The 21,483-nt window shown below is 44.7% G+C and overlaps 1 protein-coding gene across 2 annotated transcripts; it reads right to left on the bottom strand.

The window, feature by feature from the left end:
* Positions 1 to 2,179: 2,179 nt before the first annotated feature.
* Positions 2,180 to 21,334, bottom strand: SUGP1 (SURP and G-patch domain containing 1). 2 transcript variants are annotated; one of them, XM_075037858.1, is made up of 14 exons: positions 21,300 to 21,334; positions 20,880 to 21,051; positions 20,172 to 20,275; positions 19,512 to 19,739; positions 17,566 to 17,689; positions 16,872 to 16,975; positions 15,045 to 15,168; positions 12,688 to 13,196; positions 7,751 to 7,857; positions 6,918 to 7,095; positions 6,550 to 6,656; positions 5,565 to 5,710; positions 3,933 to 4,062; positions 2,180 to 3,392 (listed from the first exon to the last, which is right to left on the bottom strand). In XM_075037858.1, the coding sequence occupies exons 1-14, from the start codon at positions 21,322 to 21,324 to the stop codon at positions 3,366 to 3,368; spliced, it is 2,085 nt and encodes a 694-aa protein (XP_074893959.1). In that variant the 5' UTR covers positions 21,325 to 21,334; the 3' UTR covers positions 2,180 to 3,365. The 2 variants fall into 2 exon arrangements, with proteins under 2 accessions (XP_074893959.1, XP_074893960.1); XM_075037859.1 differs by having other exon boundaries at positions 17,566 to 17,677.
* Between the last annotated feature and the right edge of the window lie 149 nt (positions 21,335 to 21,483).

Below are 21,483 nucleotides of genomic sequence, written 5' to 3'. Positions count from 1 at the left end.
ACTTTGGCCCCGCTGCCGGCAAACAGGCAGCGCCCTTAAAGTGCCCGATCCGCCCGGGAGGAAGGCCAGGGGGTCCTGGGGGGGGGGAAGCAGGCAGCAGCTGAACACATGTGTCTCTGTACGAGGGTCCGTGCTGGTCTCTGCGCTCGAGGGCTGCCTTGAGAAACAGTGCTGAGGGCTGCGGGGGAAGGATAAAAGCACTCCAGAAGAGGCTTTGAAAGCTTGGGGACTGGGTGTTTTTTCTTTTCCAATTCATTCTGGAAACCTTAAGTACTTAAAAGAACCAGGAAGACACACCTCTTCAGATCTGTAAGAGGAAAAGAGAAGGAGCGCAGCACATGAAAGCCAACACTTCATCCTCACCTTTAATAATGAATTGAACTGAGCAGAGAGCAGGAGTTTCAAGGTCTCTGCATCCAGCTGGGAGCCCAGCATTCCCCCGACCTCCTCCTCTCACGCTCTCTGCTCAAAACACAGGCGTTTATCTCTCCCCCAGCCCGGGGAGAGACCTGCCTCAGTGATCCAGAGCTGGGACGGCACTTAAACTTCCACAGTACTTAGCAGACACCCCCCCAATGCAGCCGCTCAACCTTTCTCCCCTCCTCACAAAACCTTCACAAACGTGCCACTGCGTCACATCACTCTTTTGCCCTCTTGCTTCAGAGTCCGGGAGCTGCATCGGCCGCCCTGCACTTTGCCCTGGGCTTGTTCATCGTTCCTCCATGCGGGAGGAACTCGGAACGCACCTCATGTGCCTCGTCAGCACCGAGGTGGCTTGTCACTGATGAGGAAAGGCTCGTTAGGCAGTGCTCGTTCAGCCTACAGCGAAGGGAGCGCACCCGAGAGCAAGGGAGGTTGAGATGTAACGAGATGGGGCTTTGCAGCCAAGAAACCACCCACCAGCCCCATTTGTACAGGGAGATGTACAAAAAGCAGCATGACACCCTGTGAAAAAAAAAAAAAAGAGGGGGGGGTGAAACCAGATAATTTGGGGTGACGATGCAATAACCTTCAGATCTTCCCAAACACCAAACCCTCTACAAGCGTCGCTCCAGTCTCCCAGCTCTTGCAACAGCCGCTTGGGGCAAACGAGCACTGACACCTTTGCCTCTCCCCGGGTGGGTGATTTCATGATATATCCTCGTGCCGCGCTCACCACAGACTTGTGCTCAGCCACCGCGTGTTCACACCAGCCGGCCAGCTGGCACAGCGTTTGCACAGCCAGCACCGGGAACTTACACTTTGATCTAGAAGAGTCCAACTTTGGTGACCTTCTGGGCATGCCGCAGCAGCCGCCTGTTTGATTCGGTTTCTGAAGACTAAATCCCCGCTTTGTAGCTAATGATGGCAAGAAGGAGGACTGCGCTAAGTGGCTCGCCGGGTTTCTGCAGAACTGACCCCTGCCTGCTGCTCCCAGCAGCAGGGCACAGGGAATAGTGCGTGACTTACAACGTTAAAAAAACCCACCAAAACAGAGCAGAGCAAAAGCACCTATTGAGGAACAGTTATCAAGAGAAGGGGCTCAGGAAGACCAAGGCCATTGTGTTGAAATAAAGGAATAAAAGTTTTGCCAACATGACATCAATGAAGTACTCGGGGATTGCTGTAGTATCAGATTAGCTTTAAAGACCGGATCAGCAATAGCGGAAAGCCTGCCCACTCACCCTGCTGACAGGTCACTGTCAGTGCCGAAAGGATGTTGTACTACATACACTTGGAACAAAAAGTGATTCTGAAAATGCCTCCACCCTCCAGCAGCCTCCCCACAAACCTCTCCTATAAAAAAACCCAGCAGTGACATGGGCAGCCCAGCTTCAGCCCCGTGGTGCTCCAGTCTCTGGCGATTCAGGAAGACCAGCTCAGCAGCTCCAGCTTGTGCCAGCCCAGAGCCAAGACCCAGCAGCGCTGCCACAACAGGGAGAAACTGAAGGGATGGGTGTCTTAACTTACCAGGAATGCGCAGTTGTCACAGCGACCTTAATCATTTGAGCAGAAGCTTGGCCCTACTGAGGACCTGCCAGATTTCTTATCTTTATTTCCCAATCTTCCACGATTACTGCCCATGCTGATCAGCGGTGTACAAGCTGTAGCAAGTGTACGCAATGTGCCGGCACACCATGCGCAGCAGCAAGCCAGATCTGTGCCTTCACAAGGTGCTCATGCATTTTGATTTTTCTCAAAATGAAACCCTACTGAATTTACTGTTTCAAATGTTTTTATTGAAAGCCAAGTCCTTGACTCGATGTTGTTAAGAAAAGTTAACAAAAGACAATCACACGCCAAGTATTTGGACTGAGGGAAAACAAATGCAGAAGAAACCAAACCAACCAACCTCACTTTGTTTTCCCTAAGATGCTTGGAAGGAAAGAGATCTAGAGCAGTCTCTCAGCCTACAAAAACCCACAGTAAGACCACTCTTTCAAAAAATTCAGTGATTAAAAACTAAGGAACAAATGAGTTTAATTTTATTTACAGACTGAATGAAGAAAATTTGTATTTATGGAGGGGTTTCTTATGACAACAAAATCCAAATAGCCTTTGATAAGCTGTGCTCGAAGGCTTGGTTCTTCATCATCCAACTCCACAGAAAGTGTTAGCAAGTCTCTTGTTTTGCTAGGAAGCTGGGGTGAACTTAGTGTTCAAGAAACCAAGAGGCTGATGCCTCTGAAGTTGAATGAACTTGCCCTGCGCCCCTCAACCCTTGCAGCCATGCTCCACACCAATCCACACCTTGCCTTCCACAGGGCAGAGGTAAAACAACTAGGCACTGGTTTTGCAATGTCAGTTGAAGGTCAGACTACACTTCAGGCTATATGACAGCCTCAGAACCCAGTTCTTCAAGGAACAATAGCCTGACTGAACAATAGCCCCAAAAGCTGGGTCGGAGACAGTCCCTTATTCGCAATTAAAAAAAAAAAACAAACCAACCCCAAAGCCCCCAACATCCCCTCCCCCCGCCCAAGAGCAGCCCAAGCTGCATATCTGAACAGAGGATCTGCTGTTAGGCAAAAAATGCATTCCTTGTAACATGGCACTGAGCTAAACACGAATGGAGTCCCTGAACTATTCTTATTGGTATCTTTGGTGCTACCCTTCCCCTGTCAGCAGGGCACCGTGTAAAGATCTCCGTTCTCACCTGCTCTGCTCTCCTCTCTGAAAACCACCCAGGCCTTGTTACGACACAGTTGTCATGACACTCGAGTGTGCAGTGAGTGGGCTTGCAGGCCTTTCTTCTGGGTGAAAAATGGTATTGTGACTTCAATAAGTTTTACAATATTAGCAAATAAGAGAATGATAATGCAGTTTCATAACATTTCACAGTAAAATTACAATTGTTTTGAAAATACATTGTCCCAAGAATATTCTCAGTAGTAAGGTCGTCGTGGATTGTTCTGTGGGAAATAAGAGAAAATGAATCAAAATTGCTGTCTTCACAGAACAATGAGCATCTGAGCTTAATTATCTGAAAAAGCCACTGAAAAGTGACATTTGTGACAGTGAAACCTGAGGTTTGCCCATCAAAAATTACAAACGTAGCTTTCTAGGTGTGCTGGCATACTGAACGTAAGAGGCAAATGCAAACTTACGAGCCTTTTGCAACCAAGAAAACAATTATTCAAAATAAACCATGGATTCATGGACAACCCATCCACTTCCTTTCTGCACAGCATTTATACTGGTATGCAGCAGACAAAACTAAAACCACGGGCTTTTGTATTAAAAAAAAAAAAAATTACAGCAAGGAAAACTGCACGTCCATGGATGTTTCAGTAGCGATAATTTGATTCAGCATGAGAACAGAATCAAAGAGAAACTTTCACAGCACTTGCTCTCTTGGCTAAGCACTAGAAACACTCCCACCCTTACAAGATACGCATAGAAGCCTCAATGGATTTGTCACTATGTCTGCTCTGGTTTCAGGACAACCTTACCAATGGATTTGGTCGGAAGCGGTAGGCGAGCATCATTCGCTTACGGAATGCCTCGTACTCATCATCCTCCTTGGTTAGCTCGGCGGGACGATCAATGCCAAAACCAGCTCCATCCACAGCAGTAGTTCCCCTATTTGGAAAGAGGAAAAAAAGCCTCCAAGGTAAGCAGATGTGACAGATCACCTTCCTCTTCACCAGAAATACCTGCTGCCTCTTGTCGTCAGAGCACAGAGAACAAGCATCAGGGAGCACTGGGCATCATCACACAGAGTGCACTGCATCAAGACAGACAGCTAATACTGAGCAGCTTATTGCATTTGCCACGTTTCTACATTGCCCTTCCAAATCAATGACGCTTGCTATTGTTAGATGGAAGCAGTAGTGTCAACATATATTTGCTTAACCTTTTACAGCTGGAACAGAAATACCATCTACGCTTTGGACGCCTCCCTACTGAACGGTTCTCTGACTGGCAGACTAACCTTTGGCATCCAAATGCGTCGATTTGTACCTCGCTGACTGGAGGTACACAGAACTGTTAAACAATGTGCCTGCCTCCCATTCCGTCACTCCAGAACAGTCCAAAACCAGAAGCAATTCCTCTCCATCTGCTGTAGCACCTTCTTATCCATTCTAAGAACATCAGAGATGGTGGAGCCCAAGCAAATCACAACCCTTGTTCAACCCTGTCATGGACAGAAACTGCCTGCCTTCTGTTGTTTGTAAGCTTTGCTGTTCTGATTACAGCGATCTTTTATCACAGGACTTCTCTGAACCAATAAGCATGTTGCCAGAGAGATCTTGCGAAAGAGGAGCAGAAGTGCTTTGTAGAGATACTTTCTATTGTGCAGTAAACAAACAACTGGTATTTCTGAAAGGATTTAATGCTAAAAACCAATTCAGAGTATTTCCTATCCCCAATATTTGGTTCTGAAGTTCAGCATATGTTACCAACAGATGATCCACCTAAAAAGAGATGCTCATCTATTTTTGGATAGAACTCTCATAAAGCTTTATTATATACAAAGCGTGATCAAATCAGAAAACTTCTGTGCAAAAGAGTGACGTCAAGACAGTTGCATGATCACACACAAAGCTCTCTGATCTGGACTGAAACATCTTTCAAACACAGGTCTAGCAGTAGCAAATACTGGTAATCTCCTTTCACCCACAGTACACCAGGGACTAGCTAGCAGGCACCAACGGCGCTTCAGATGCAAAAGGCATGTTCTTTAATACTTAAATAAATTTATGACTTTGAAGACATGACTTAATCCTCACATGCCCTGGGAGAGGTGAGGTGCAGACAAGCATTATCTTCATTTTATACATGGGGAAACTGGCGAGAAGGCACCTCTCAGAAGAACGCACTATGCAAACTGAGATTAGAAACAACATACTCTTGGCTCAGATCATACCTCCTGCCCGATGTAAAGTAACAAACCCACGCCTTGGGGGAGGGAACCCCAAAGAAATCAGAAATTATTTTTCTCCTTTGCTGCGAGGATTCCATATTCTGTTCAAGTGATGAATTACAGTCACATTCATTGCAGCTGCTTCCAGTAGGCTAGGAGCATCAATTATCAGCCCAAGAGGAAAGGACTAAATCAATAGTAGAACAACTCTGCTTACTTGCTGACTGGGTTTTTAATCCCCTGTCCATCCGAGCCAAGTCCCTCGCCTTCCTTCCAGCCCATTTTCATTAGCATTTGATAACCTATGTTTTCCACAGTCAGTTTGAACTCTTTGTATTCAGAATAATCTGGCTCACGTCCTTCCTGCAGAGACACAAAAGGTAGTGTTGGTTATTTTTTATATGCACCTATCTTTGTGGGTCAGAGAAGGGGAAAACCAGCTTCAGCTACTCAAACTTAGGATGGTTCTGGCAAACAATTAATAACTAGCCTGATTTCTTGGGATTCCAGTTCTGAACCACCACAGAGAAGAAAACAGGTAAATGGTAAAGCACTGCACAGCCCTATAACATAATCTGCAAGAAGCAGGGAATGCTACTGTGAGATTAAGCTGAGAAATATTTAGCTCCTGAATTTAAAGTTGCTCACTGGATCAAGCTTCAAATACAGTTCTTATTTAAGCCAGGATCTCCAGGGAACGTCAGACCCCATGCTGATTACATGAAAACATTATGAGGGATGCACCAGCATCAAGAAGTTCTACAGTTTAGGGAGAATTGGCAGGTATTGAAGTGCTTTGCATAAGCTTTTTGTAGGCTTTATATTTTCACTTTACTGCAATCATCTGGATAAAAATTCAAATTTCCTTGCTTGGCATCAGCAACCACTTATCCAAAACAGGAACAGCAGACAAATAGTGGGTAGCCCGAGAGGCTTGTCTATAATTTCAGCTAACCCCCAAATACTGTCCCAATAGTCTGTTCTCTAATTTGCTACAGCCATTTCTCTGCATAGAGCAAAAAACTAACCCCTTGTTTCCTCCAGAAGTAACAGAGCTCCCAGTGTAAGGGCAGAAGTACCTCAAGGCTGCCAGGTAGCTAACTGCTGTGAAAAAGGGCTAAGCATGCTTAAGATCTTTCCCTCACTGCTACGGGACAAGTCTGAAGCATTGCCACCGCCTCGTGAAGTCTCTGCTATTTCACCTTCAATGCCTTGAATGTCTCCATGAATTTCTCCAGCTCATCAGGTGGAAGAAAGTCTCCGATGAAATGCTTCCCTCTGCCCATCTGGGTCAGCTGCTCAGCCCACTCTGCCCAAGACACAGATGAGAGAAAACAGCAATAACACAGTGTTCTTTGACTTGGAATTTCAGAGGGTTTGTGAAGCATAAAGCCTCACAACAACAGACGGTTATTATCTCCACTCAACAGGCAGGGAAGCTACAGCACAGACCAGTGAAAAGTGACCCTGCAACTCTCATGCCAACAACGACATCTCAGACATCTCCCTCTGGAGGCCTTTGTACAACCACAGAGTGAGCAAGACGTTTGCATGGCAGCTCCCTACACACCTCGCGTCTTGTCCATCTCCATGCGTCGAAGCTGGTGCTCCCATGTTCCCAGCTCACTGTCCACCTCTTCGTCACTGTCATAGCCATGTTGGTGTTGCTGAATTGCCTTTTCCCACATCATCTGCATCTCCTGCATGGCTCGCTTGTGCTTCATGATCATATCATACATCTGCTGCATCTAGAGGAAGAGATGCAACAGTGCACTCAGTAAGACAACCTGTTCACAGGCAGCAGAGTCTGCCACAGAGGCACGCAGAGCTCTGCTGCAGAGCCCGCACCTGCCCCAGCTGCCATACAGAATACAGGTTATGACAACTACAAATCCCAACAGGCAGTGCTGTTGCTTGATCTGATCCACTCGCTTCTCAGATCAAACAGGAGCATTATGTGCTGGCTCCTCTGACAGTGGCACCTTGATATTAACACTGAGGACTGCTGCCATCTGATCATTCCCACAGTTTAAGCATCACCCTCACGTTCCGGCAAAAGCCAGTTCTGCTCTCACTCCCCCAAAGCTTGCAAGCATCCACTCACCTTCTCCCCATTGCTGAAGCAATACATAACCAGCTGCAGATGTGACACAACAGACCTTATAGATTTTGGGTTTTAGTTTGGTAGGACAGCAATTGGCTGGCTTAATTCATATTCCCCAAAGTCCTCTAATATTTCTGCTGACTGCAGCACCACATGATGCTTTGGCATTCAGCACAAATCCTAGAGATTTATTTGTGGGCCACTGGGAAAGTTTCTTTGCTACCTCCACCTTCGTTTTCCCATCTAACCCAGCCATGCTGCAATGCAATATGAATTTGGAAATCATTTCAGGGCATTACCTCCTGCTGCTCCTTCAGCTGTTTCTTCTGGGCTTCGGAGAGCTCCGTCACACCCACCAAACCAACTGGTTTCCCTTTTTCATAACCAAGACCCTTGAGGTCCTGAACTGTAATAAGCACATGTTAAAAGACTTTCAAAAAATCTGAGACAGCTGTTGAGACCAGTGAAACCACACCTCAAGATCCCCACATGAAGTTTTATATTCATTTCATGGTTCCAGCATCAAGACACTTAACTGAAGAACAACCGCCTGGTAGGACTTTGGAACCACAGGAGCAGGAAAGCCACTGGGTCGCACCTCCTTCACCAGCCAGCTCAGAGTATTCTCTCACCCTGGTCCAAGGCTCTGCCCACATCATGTTAGCAGACTCATAAACTATGTCTCACATCCTCAGAGGTCACAGTGCATGGCAATCTGCTACACCATGCCTTAAAAATCATTCCTCCTTAAGATTAATTCTCCTCATAAGGCTTCCTCCTGAACCCCTGCCATTGCAAGGAGCGATACTTAATTATTCAGAATTGAGTCACGAGCAGATCTGAGCCTGTCAGCATATTGTCCAATCTGTGCACGTAAGTGTCTGCTGATTACTATGTAAACAGCAACTTCATTCAAAATGAAAAGCAAATGACCACATTAGAATAAAGACATGAGCATTATGCTGCTTTTGGAAGTTGCCATTCCCCAAGGAGATTTTAGTTTCTAATCTACAGGCTCAAGAGCCGTATTGGTAGGGATGTTGCCCCTGCTTTCAAAGAGAGGGCATTTTAAGCCTCTGCTTGACAATCCCATTGTAGTATCCTCCTTTTTCTGCAGCATCCCCTTTTGGAAGCTCCTCCTTTGGAATGATTTTTGCTGTTTTATCAGATAAGCCTTGAAATTAGGTATTAACATTATCCGGGCAGGGCACCTACTGATTTAAAATGACCATGCAGCACTCTGAATTCAAAGGGCAAGTTAAAGGAAAGAGAGAGGGGGAAAAAAGGAAGCCTATTTGTAATTGCTGCACCATGAAAGAAAGTAACAGAAACACTGCTGGGGCTGCAAAAAAGAGATTTACAATGGAGATTGTCTTGCAAACTTGGTTCATATATATATATAGCAGGGCTGGCAGCTCCCCTCTAAAGCACCTCAGAGCTAAGATCCCAACAGTTAAATATTTAAGGGATTAAAAGAAGACACACAACCACACTTCAAAGCGCACTGCATTTTTCAATACAAGGAAAAGGATTTCTTCCTAATGACTGCAAAAACCTCCATTTGAATGTAAGTCCAGACTACAGTTAAATGATGCTTCATTAATTATTCATTATCTATTAATTATGAAGCCCGGTAATAATAGGATCATTGTTCATGACACCAAATGTCTACACAGCATGCTAATTAGGCCCCAGGGGTCATCTTCTCCCTTCCTCTTATTCGCACTCAGGGCAATTGATCTGAGCACTCTTATCTCCCCTCCTTTCTCACACACTTTTGGCTGAGCACTCCACAATTGCAAAGTGGCTTCCTTAACTCCAGCCTCCCAAGGAGAACATAAAATAGCGCATCCACCCTCCTTTGCACAGCTACAGCCTCTGCACATTCACACCAGCACGGGGAGTCAACTCTGCAGGAAGAGTTATGTAAAACACTGCAAGAGGTTTTCCAAGAGGAGGGAAGCAAGAAGCCGTGTTACGCTAGGCTTGGTGCTAGGATACGCACTTTCAGCTCCCAAGAAATAAGAACAAATAGAAAAATAAACCTATCTATTATTGATAAACAGCCCAATTTCTGTCTTGGAGAGCACTGAGAATTGGAAACAGTTTTAATGAACACACGACGCCTGTTCCACATAAGGAAGAATCTGGCCCCAAATGTTATGTGAGACTGAGGCACTTCAGCATCAGCCTTAGTCAAAGATTCACCTCCTGTCTCAGGGCATGGGAAAGCTTTCTCTGAATGCACTGAGGAAGACTCTCTGCCCTTCACAGAGGTCAGCAGCTCTTTGGCTTAGTTCTGAATTGCATAAACACTCAGGCTAAGAGCCAGGCATGGCTCTAGAGGCCCTGTGAGCTGGTGGCTTGCCAGCATATATAACCACCTTAAAGGAGAAAGGTGAGACTATAGCATCTTCTTTTACTTCTCAGAAAGCATACGCCACTGCTCCTTCTTGTGCTAAAACTACATCTGCTTTGTCTGACTGCTCTGGTACCTTGCAGACTTTATGCTGAGAGATGCTGAAAGTCACTGCAGAAATTTAGCTCTGAGAGATATTTTTGTAGGCTTGGCCCAAAGTATCACGATACAGGCAAAGTTGACAGAAAAAGCAAAGCTCCACCCCAAGTCCACATCTGAAGATAGAAAAGTCTATTAATAAATAAGATCAGTCACTGAATTTGCATAAAAATAGCTAAGGTAAGTTCCTTACATCGGTCTAGCACTAGGCAAATGCTGTGCAAAAGATAAGGAGTTGCTTCTCAGTCTCATGTTCAGCAGGCCTGGGAAAAATACATTTTTTTCCTTGAATGACATCAGCTTTGCCTACAGGGTTAATGGTGCAGTCTATCTGCAGCATTGGCAGAAGACTACCTGAAGGTTTATCCCTTTCCCACATGTCTGAAGAAGAGCTTGTTAGAAGAGAAGTGAATGTCCTTTAAGGACAGCAGGAGAAATCCCAATACAGAAGTGCCTGATTTTTTGCTTCATAGTCTGAAGATCTTACTCAATTAAAACTAATCAGAGTTAAACCAATCCAATATTAGGTTTCAGAAAATTCTAACGACAACCTGTAATTTCCCATTAGTCCACAGAGTTCACTAATCACAGTATCTCTGTTCTGTTCAGCTTTTCAGATGTTTTAGTCCCTGCAGTACATATGCAGTTAAGTGTTTCGATATCAGTACATTTAAGAGGAGCCTTGTTTCTGTCCAAAAGGGCTACACTTTCTCCTCTCCATGATACTGATTTATTACTAAGATTAGACAGGAAAAGAATCAGAACAATCCTCCACTAATTCCAAAACAATTGCTAAGGATAAAGGACTAAGACATAGATATTTAGGTACCAAAACATACTGTGCAACTCTAACCTTCCACAGGACCAGGGGTGTAATTTGGAATTCTCTTCACCTGTCAGGTTGAAGATGTTAATTCTGAAAAGGGATTAGTCCATCTGAACCGATAAAAAAAAAATCCTTCCCCCTGCAGAGCATTAACAGCGCATTAACGGTTGATTTGTTATGCCTGGCAAATTGTTTGCTGTCCTTTTCTTCTACTTGACACAAAGCCCTGCAGAAAGTGAGCATGAACACAACGAGCATGTCCCTGTCTAATTAAGGGGAGGCTAAAAGAGCCAAGGGAGATTTCAGCAGGAAGCATGCTGGAATGAGCACATGGATACCCTTGCAGCCCCCCCATTGCAGCAGGAGGTATTAAGATGGAATCTGATGCTTGTTTTGATAGCGCCTGCCCAGCTTCATCATCGAAGCTTCATTACTGTCTGCAAGAAAAAAAAATTACTCCAGAGGTAAAAAATCAGGAAAGACTTTTGCATCTGATTTCTGTCTTACTATGAGAAGCAATTCAAGGTCAAATGAATAAGCCACCCAGGTTGGTATCTCATCCTGTGTGTACAAGATGTATAGCCAAGACTTCTGTATAGGGCTGTGATGAGAACACAGAATTACATAGGAACTTCTCTTCATCTACGTTTGAAGTGCTGGATTAGGAGATAAGAGTCCTTCCTTCCTTCCTGACCTCTGCAGAATCAACAGACACCACAGCATATACAGCCAACCCTACATCTTACCCAAGCCTAGCAATCAAAGCTATTAATGGGTTGAGCAATTATCTCCTCTAAAGCCCAGCCAAAGCAGAAGACCCACAGACTTGCTGAAGCAATGAATTGTGCAGGATGACCACGTGTTGAGAATTATCTGTGGTCTCACCCCACAGCTCAGAAAATTATAGCTTGTTTTCTATTACTTGTCCCACTTCATCTGTTCCGCTATTGCTTTTTGTAAAAGGTCCTTACTGAGGTACTTACTACTCTTTCTATAACTCTAGCCTCATACTATTAATTCTCTCAGTTTGCCAACACCGACTGCCTTATCTTACGTCTTCTCCTTCTCCTTTTCACATCCTTTCCCCATACCACACTAACTGGGCAAGGGATTCAAAGATGCCATCTTAAATGTCTACATTCACCTGTTGTCCTTGACTGACTCAATTTTTGTATGCATCTCTGACTGCCTGCCTAATTACCTATCTGCACATGCACAGATGGGCCACCAGAGTTCAACCTCTGAGAGCTCCCTAGAAGTGCCTCAACTGGAAGAATTATCTTCCAACACTTGAAGAGAGCTGCACCCCCTGGCTGAACTTGGCAGGTGAAGTAACAGGAGCATGAGCCTCCACACTGGATGAGGACTGTGAACCCTGTCTGTAATCAAATGAACTGAAATGGGTATAAATTGGAACTGGAAGTTATACTTGCGTCCTCCAGCACTTGGGGAACAGCTATTCCCTTTTAGCCTTCTGATCGGTTAGAGTGAGATGGAAGTGCTGCCCAAGGATTTTATCCTACCATGGGGAATAAGCACGGTTCAGCCTTTGATATTTGTTTTCTGACAGACTCTCTTCCTGAAGTGAAATAGCTCTAAATAGTGTAGAGGCTGAGGCTGTAATGAGCTATAGCACAGCAGGGTTTTAGAGATAGCTGGAGAACGATAAGATCCAATCCCTGGTGTCTGTGAGATAAAGTGGTTTATCTGGGTTTCCACACAGGGGAGAGTTAGCTGCTAGACCTAGCCGAAAGATAGGGGGCTGGCAACCAAGAAGATTACAACAAGAGATAAGACTCGCTGGGTTTTCTGTTTACAAAGCCAGCTGTGCTAAGGCAGAATGCACTCCCCAGAAAAAACAGTTATTCAACACAATATACAGACCCACTAACCTGAAAGAGGGGAGGGAGAATCCAGCTGTTGGACAAGCTGTGGGAGAGGCAATTCAACCTTGTCCTCCTCTGGCCCCCACCTGCTCTTCCGTTTCTTTTTAGTAGTGCCTGTACCAGTAGCTGTAGTTGTTGTTGCAGCAGTAGTTGTAGCTGTCTGATCAGGTGGAGTTGTAGAGGATGATGGTGAAGGCGAGGGCAAGGGTGAGGGCACAGGCAAGGGCAAAGGCGAGGGCACGGGCAAGGGCAAAGGCAAAGGCGAGGGAACGGGCAAGGGCAAAGGCAAAGGCGAGGGAACAGGCAAGGGCAAAGGCAAAGGCGAGGGAACGGGCAAGGGCAAAGGCAAAGGCGGTAAGCACAAAGGTGATGGTGATGCCTCAGGACTGGTCTTCCTTTTCAGACTGGACTCTACAGGCAAGGGGGCACACACAGTGCTGGTTTTGGCCTTACGGAACTCCTCCAGTTTCTGCCGGTAATACTTGTAGCCTTTGCTGTTTGGCTCATACAAAAACCTGTAAAGTAAAGGGAAAAAAAAAAAAGGAAGTTATATGTAACAGTCCTATGCAGGGGTTGGATATAGCACGGTTTGGTTAGGGCTTTTCTCTCCTGCAATGCTCTTGCACAACTAGCCTTCCCACACACTTCCTTGCTCTCCAGCACCATCCTGTGTGTATGTGCATGCAATGCAGGGCTCCATGTGCTCCTGCAAGGTAGGCTGCAAGCTTTTGGGATCAGGAAGCCTATTTGCCATTCATGAGCAAACCACAGCTATTTTTGGTGCCAAATAAACACATGGCACTAAAAAGGATCATGTTACATTTGTGGAAATGCAAGGTCCTCCCCCAGAATTCACCTGCCTCCCAGAGCATGTTTGGAAAAACTGCAAGGGCTCCACAACATGTCAGGTTTCAGTTCACAGAAGAAAACAAACATTCAGGTCTTACCAAGGGGAAAGCCAAACCACTGCCTAAAGAAACTGCTCCCAGCCCTCTATTCAAGCTAGAAGTGTTGACATTACCAGTCTGCTTAATTACACCATGACTCCTCCTTCTGTTCCCTCATACACAAAAAAACATTGCTTTATTTGCTACCCCTTCCAGAAATAGGCATCTCTGACCTTTTGGGTAAAATAAAACTCCTTAGTCTCTGTGGGAAGAATATGAACAATCCTCAATCTAGCAGCTATGCAAAAAAAAAAAAAAAAAAAAAAAAAAAAATCAACAGTCATGTTTGTTACAAACATGTTATCTTTTTGCACTCACTCCAGTTTAAACACTTCACACAGAAAACCTGTCTATTCCTAACTCCTCTACAATCTTCCCTTTTTAAAGGACCAGTTTAACACTTGATGTAACCTCTCCTCAGGACAGTGCCTGCTCCCACAAGAAAACATAAGAGATGACAGGCATTTCCCATCTATCGCTACACAACATGTACAGGCAAACACAAACAGCTCTCTAACGTATTTTAAAATTCACCAAATGTGGTCTTGCATCCCTCCATTTGAATAACAGCATTAAGGATTGCTTCAGGACCTAGCCAAGGGCAGGATGGGGCTCCCCCCTACAGCAAACCTGATGAAATCCTAACAGAGGAGATAGTGTTTAACTTGACCGTGCCCAGGTGGGATCACAGTGGTCTTTTAAAGTAAATAATGAAGCACCTCAGGTATTAGCACATCTGTCTAATGAAATTCATAGCACAAGGGGAGTACCCCAGAGGGCCAGAAGGCAGCCAATAAAATACGAAAATATCAGCAACAAAATAAGGCTTCCTGAGCCCCACTTCACTTCCAGAGAACACACCAAATTGTTCGTAAGAGCAGAAAAATGAAACATGGATGAGACCAAAGGGAGGCATTAAACAGCTGTCAGTGAGCACTGAAGAGAACAATTCACACCTGAAAGGCTGAAAAAGATATTCCAAAGGGGGACCTAATGGTGAAGGAGTGCTACCTGTACATTAGTGAAGATGCTGTGTAAAGAGCAACCCAGGAAATTAATTGGACAGCAGCGGTATGAGTGGTGGATGGGGGCCCACACCAAAGCACAGCTATAGGGAAAAGTATAAAGGTTAGAATTATACTAGCACATTGCAACAGAAAGCAGGTGAGGAGGGGTGGAAGTCGTAAATTAATTTGGGGGAAAGCAAATCGATTTCTCTCTCTCTGTGGCTTGTTTTAAACTGTGAAGTTTGAGAATGTAAAAGTATCAGTGCTATATAAGTGCACTGTCCTTGCAACTTCAGAGTTATCACAAGCTTGTCTATTATTTTCCCTATTTAAAAAAAAAAAAAAAAAAAAAAAAAAGACCCATCCAAGCTCCACCACATTACACTCAGTAGCAGGTTTCTTCCTTTACCTGAAAGCATGGTTCTCTCGGTTGTTCTGCAAGGCAATAGCTTCCACCTCAGGACCCCCGTCTGCTATGAACCTGGCCAGTTTCTCAGCAGAGTTCTTTGTCTCTTCGTCGTCTGGGGGTGAAACTTTAAGCAGGCTGTCAGTACTGGGCCCAACTCACACAAGCAACAGTCAAAGCCTATCTGTTCTAAGAACCCCAAGAGCAGAATAAGGGCAAAAGGTCGAGTTTAATTTTTAGAAGTATTACACATAAACAGTCATAGAGTTTATATCACAAAAACATGATATTGCATAAGGTTGTACAACAACTTTGTAACCAGAGGAGTGCCCATTCACACATCAGCTTCCTCTGTGCCAGGAGCTAGATGAGAGCAGATTAACAGACAAACCAGCTTTTGTCTTCAAAGATGGACACTTGTTTCTCTCTACAGCAGAGGAAGTCTGTTTCTTCCTCGTGTCAGGCACTTTCCCATAGGATTACACCTCAGCACTCACAATTATCTCTAGTTAAAGACTTTGCCACCAACGTCCCCAGGAGAAATGGGAAGCCCTTAGAAAAGGTGGCAAACTAATACTGCACTGCAATCCCACTTGTACCTACTGTCACTACACATCTGCTGGCCATTTTAGGAGAGGGTTGTAGGACAGAGGAAATTCTCCATGGAACAGTCCCAAACCTCCTCACTTGGAAGAGGTGGCTACTGCAGCCTTAGTCCAAAGGCACAGAGAAGGCTCTGATCATTAATATTTCAAGCATATTTGATGTTTATAAGGAGCCAGGCAAATACGTTATTTAGCCACGACAGCCTTATATGACATTTGCTACCTGCACAGTACCAGTGCCAGTACTCCAGTGTGCTGGCACAGGACCAGGAGGCAGAAGACATGATTATAAGCCATGGACAAGTCATAACCTTTCCTTGCTTCAATATTCCACACCTGTAAAGCATGGATAATACCGCTTAGCTTCCAAACTGTTGTATCAGTTAGTTGATATTGGTAACAAGCTCTTTCAGCCTACAGTCTATTAAACCATGATTTGTTTGAGCTGTTAACTCATCAGCATGACAGCCAAATTGCATTAAGACTCCTTTCCACAGAAAAGGAAGCTGACACAGAGCGGCTGAGTGATTTGCCAGGGCCACAAGGCAGGCCTGAAACAGAGGCTGGACTAGAAGCGATAAATGCCTGGCCCACAGACCACACTTCACTCACTAAATAATTTCTGTCTCAACACAGTTAACCAGATTCCACTGCTCACACCACCTGTCTGTTGGCAGATCATCCACTTCTGCTGTTTTCCCACCCGAAAGCACAGTCCCTTACTTGCAAGGATTTATATCCCAAGCAGAAAATAAAAGCTTCAGATAAGGAAACAGCAGCAGAAATGGGGATTATGTTCAACCAACAAACAATTTTCATTTACAACAAACCAAATAAGAACACCTGAAAAAAAGCACTTTTCCTAAATGCATTTTCAGGGCTGAAACACTTTCCAGAACACACGCAATGGAGAAACATATTAGTTCACTTTAAGTATTTTGGAGAAATATGAGGAAAATCTCTTTCAAGAGCTCTTTACGTAGAACATGGTATAGCATGCTGTGGGCTTGGGGGACAGTCATTTTGGCACAAGAGTTTGATGTCATCATGGTGATGTTTCATCACCACCTCCTTCCATTTTGAAATTTTATTTACAAGCAGCAGATTGACAGCCAAATATCCACTCCAACTGTTTCCAGAACAGACCTAACAAGCAATTACAGAGAGTGAAGAAGTCAAGTTTAACTTATGCAATTCGTATTCTCCAGATCCCAGTCTTAATTACCTTTCTGAGAAGAGGATGCCTGAGAACTTTGATTCTCTTTTCTTATCTCTGCCACTTTCTTTCTGTAGTAAAGGAATTCTCTGCTGTTCTTATCATGCAAAAACCTAGGGTGAAGATGGAGGGGAAAAAAGGGCAAAAAATATGCATCAGCAACAACTATACAAACACTGATACTCTGGCATATAAACAGCTCAAAACCAAAACCCACAAAATAGATACTCAGAATACACTTAAAATGTGGATTACAAAGTCTTCGGCATGTATAAATACACACAGCTTTAATCTAAGGACTTGCATCCAAATTTTTTGTCACTTGAATGGAAATAAATAACAGTCTTTTCTGATATAGGAAGGAATCCTCTGTCCACAGCCACACAGAGTGTCAATGGCAGAGGAGACGAAACCAGTCGCGAGATCGAGTCCAGTATCCCCATATGCTAGATGTTGTATAGGCAGCCAAACCTCCCAGGCTGTGTTCCTAATGCTAGCTGATCTGCCTCCTCAGCATCATCACAGTATCACTTTCTGCCTCAGTTTCCCCAGCTATAAACAATTACTTGTAACAAAGCTCAAATCCACCCAATGATAATTAAACCAAGCGCATCTGCAAGAACCGTATACACAAGGCTGCTATTTTTCTCCTACAAAGAGACAGCGTTCTGCTTTGAAAGACATGAGTTATCATCACACTTACGAAAAAGCTGGGTTATCCTTGTAGTCTTCCATAGCGACCTTCTCTAATTCTGGTCCCCCTTCAGCCACGAACCTAGCCAGCTTTTCCACCACTTGTCGGGTCTCCGCATCCTCTGGGGGTAAAACTTTAAGCAGGCTGTCAGTACTGGGGTTCAACTCACACACCAAACAGGCAACAGGTACATTACTTCTAAGAACCACGGCAGCAGACAAAAGTAGAATGGGAACGGGAAGAAAAAGGATGAAATGGGGGATCCAGTCTTACACAGCTGTACAAATTACAATCCCTAGGTTACTGTCAGCCTCTGCACTCCCCTAGCAGGAAGTTAATATTTTGTCTAGATTTTTCCTACAAGGAAAAGCCTAAGATTTGGATCGTCACAGTTTAGGGTGCAACTTCAACTGCAACATAATTTGCTTTTGACAACTCTACTCCATATGAAACACAATGGGGAGGAACATGAATTTGGTTTTAACAGCCACATTACTCACTAAAGATTACAGATTCCAGTTCCCCAGACATCGCTCTGTATCCAGTTAGCAGAGGCAGATTGTGTAGCTGGAGCATATAGCTCTTCCTGCTGGCATGTGCCTGTGTCTCAACCCCCACTTGGAGGGAATCCCACCAGCGATAAGAGGAGAGCTCAGTCTCCAAGAAACTGTATTTTGGCTTCTGCGCCAAGAAAGGAACCGACTAACACTGACAGCAATTACAGATCTGATGCAGGACACATTCAATAGGAACTAAACACAGGTATTTGTCTAGACAACAATATTTTGGGTAGGGCGCTGAACAAAGAGCACACAGGAGTAGAGGTGTCCACACTGATCTAGACTAGATTCGAACCCACGATCTTTAAATTAAGGGTTCATATTCCATCTTTGCTCTCTGCAGCCAGTGGCTATTTCTCACATTCCTGCAGTGCATTTCACGCTTAAGTTCAGACTTGCTAAGATTATGCTTTTATAAATCCCACCAGAAATAGCTAGACATGGTTTTGTACACATATAATGAAATACATTATGACACAAAGCTTAGTGTGACTTATTTAGCAACTCCAATCTAATTTTATACTTGATTAATATGCACGCATGAAATTCAGATTATTAAGCAAATCTGCCTTCTGGCTTCCTAGCCAAGGTTATCCAGATAAACTTGGTTATTTAAATGCTGCAATATTCTTCATTGGTTGTCTACCCTACTTAAAGCAGTCAGACCTAAAGTTGAGATTTTTCTAATGAAACTTTGAAAAGAGACAGGAACTTTGATTTTACCCGATCATAGTTCCATAACCAACATGTAATCTTATTAACACATACAATTTTTCCTCCTACATAGCCACTCCCAAACTGAGGACTTTTCATTTTCTATCATTTAAAAAACTAAAATTCCATTTTAAATACAAGCATTATATCTATATATTTTCTAGACAACTCAGCACTAGGCATAATACCTGTCAATTGTACTAAAGCAGAATTCTTATGATTAGCAAACAATCAAACTCCATTAAGAGTAGAACATATTTCTTCTCTACACATTATTTTCGCAGAGACTTATAGATGGGTCTAGCACTTGCCTTAACTCAAGAGAAAATAAATCTCCCTAGGCACAAAACAGATCCGGTCTAACTATGGCGAGTCACCCATCTCCCATACCAAGCTCAGGCTGGATCAGTAATAACTAAGAGCATTCAGCCCTCAGCTTTTCTGATGAAGCTGGCTTTGGAGGAGTCCACCAGCATTAACTGGTGTCATTTGTATTCCATGATGCACAAGTCTGCACACAGGAACTGTGCTAAGACTACCAATTCACAGCATAAGGAAGAAACCCCAACCCTCCACTGAGGAAAAGCGTTGAAGGAATCCTGTTCCCACACTCATCTCCTATCACTAGGGTAAGTAGACCTGCACCCCAAAACAAACAACGTAGTACAAGGCGTCATTTACCTTTAATTTCCAACCACTGCTCATAATCTTCCTCCTCATCTTCATCTGGCGACTGAAACACACTGAGGCGGTTAACGACTGGGGTCTGTTTGGAATGGGAGTAGTTCTTCGCTTGGTGCAGCATGCTGCTCAGGACCTGACCGGGGCGCTTCCCAAACAGCATAGGTTTCTTCCCAGCATTTGATGCAGAAGTGTTTGCCGAGTTATTAGCAGAACTTGGGGGAGGTTCTTAGAAAAGAATGAGGGGAAAATAATTCCTGTGCATCCTTACTGTTTTAATCTCAGAAGGTTACAAATAACAACTGAGGCAGTACTACAGCTGCAACAGGCCGTTATTTTCAGAGTAAGTTAAAGACACTGACTGATAAAAGCTACATAATGAAATGAGAGCTGTGATGATTTTTTACAATGCGAGATTCAAGCTAGAAGAGAGATGCTTGCCTGTACAGCACCTATAGAGGGAAAGAGGGCAAACCACCCCATCACATCTTGAAGAAAGACTTTAATCCAAATTAAAGGGATCATCATTGCTTTAGAACTTACTCGTACTGGTAACAGCTCATAGCAGGGTTTCTAAAATGAACATACATGGAGGCAGCTCACACAAAGCTGGTATCACCAGGAAAAGGAAGGCCTCCTGTTGCTCAGAAGTCGACCTACCAGAACTTGACTTTTCCTTCTGCAGCTTGAGAAACTGCTGGAGGAAACTGCCATCATTAACAAACTTGTTGGAAACACAGGCTTCATTGTCAGTACTGTCATCTCTGAATAGAAAAAGAAAAGTCGGTGATGGTACTCATCATCCTCCACAGCCCTCCTCACATGCATTTATTTTGAGCAGAATACAAGACAAATGCCAGTGACTACTAATTTTTCTCATCTAACGTTGAAAACACGTTTTCAAAAGCACAAGAACTATTCAGCTTGCTGCTTACAGCATTTACCCACACTCTCCACCTGGCCTGTTTACTACTCCATTGAAACAGGATTTCTGTGCTCTGTTACACTACCCTGCTTCCAAAACCCCCAGGCAAACATTTAACTGGGAAACTGTGCTAACTCTTAGGAGTCACAATTATAAGAAAGTTAACAAACAGGAAGCAGAAGGGAAGTGTAGTAACACCCTGTTAAAAATACGATTGCTGTTAGCACCTATCTGTTCTCACTAGTAGCTGAAAAATCTGTCTGGATCAATTAAAGCGCAAGTATCCTATTCTAACCTTTATGCAATTATCAATTTCAACTTTCTCAGTATTCGCCTCCAAGCGCAAAAGCTTTGTAAAGCTCATCTCTTCAGTTCCATTTGACAAACATGCCCATTTTCTGCCAGCAAAGCTCCTGTCTAAAAGCACCATAATTCACACGTACTCTCCAAACAGAGGTAGCTGTTGTATGCTCAGGGAATTCTGTCTCGCTTGCTGCTCCAGCCTGGCCTCAATTTCTCTCTTTTTCTGCGCTATCAGCTCCTCTTGGTGAAGAATATTCACGTTCGTCTTGGCCGATTTAGACTGCGCGACCCCAAACCACCGGCTCGCTTTCCCTACGGGAAAAGGGGGGGAATGAAAATTAACGCTGCGGGGTTCGGGGCCTCCCCGAGATACCGGGGGGGAAGAATGATGCCACGGCCCTGCCACGGCCCCCCCCCCCAACGTCTCCGCGGGTGGGTCGGTGCCCACGCAGCAGCGGGGAAACCACCGAGCCCGGTACACTGCAGCCGGCCGGGGAGGGGTATCGGCAGGGCAGAGGTCGGGGAGGAGGGGAGGGGTAGCTCGGCGGGACCAGCCGTACCTGGCGCATCCCTCGGGTTGTCCATTTTGGAGCTCCCGTCCCAGAATGCACCGCGCCCGGCGGGGCGGGCGGCGCCAGGCTGGTGTGCCGCAAAGGCTTCTGGGAGATGTAGTCCAGAGTTGGCGGGGCACCCTGCCTCCTTTCCCGCGCCTCCCGCGGTACCGAGAGCCGGTCAGGGGGTTGA

The sequence above is a fragment of the Buteo buteo genome, chromosome 10 (genome assembly GCF_964188355.1).
Source record: "Buteo buteo chromosome 10, bButBut1.hap1.1, whole genome shotgun sequence".
NCBI lineage: Eukaryota > Metazoa > Chordata > Aves > Accipitriformes > Accipitridae > Buteo > Buteo buteo.
This window is presented reverse-complemented; position numbering and strand designations above follow the sequence as displayed.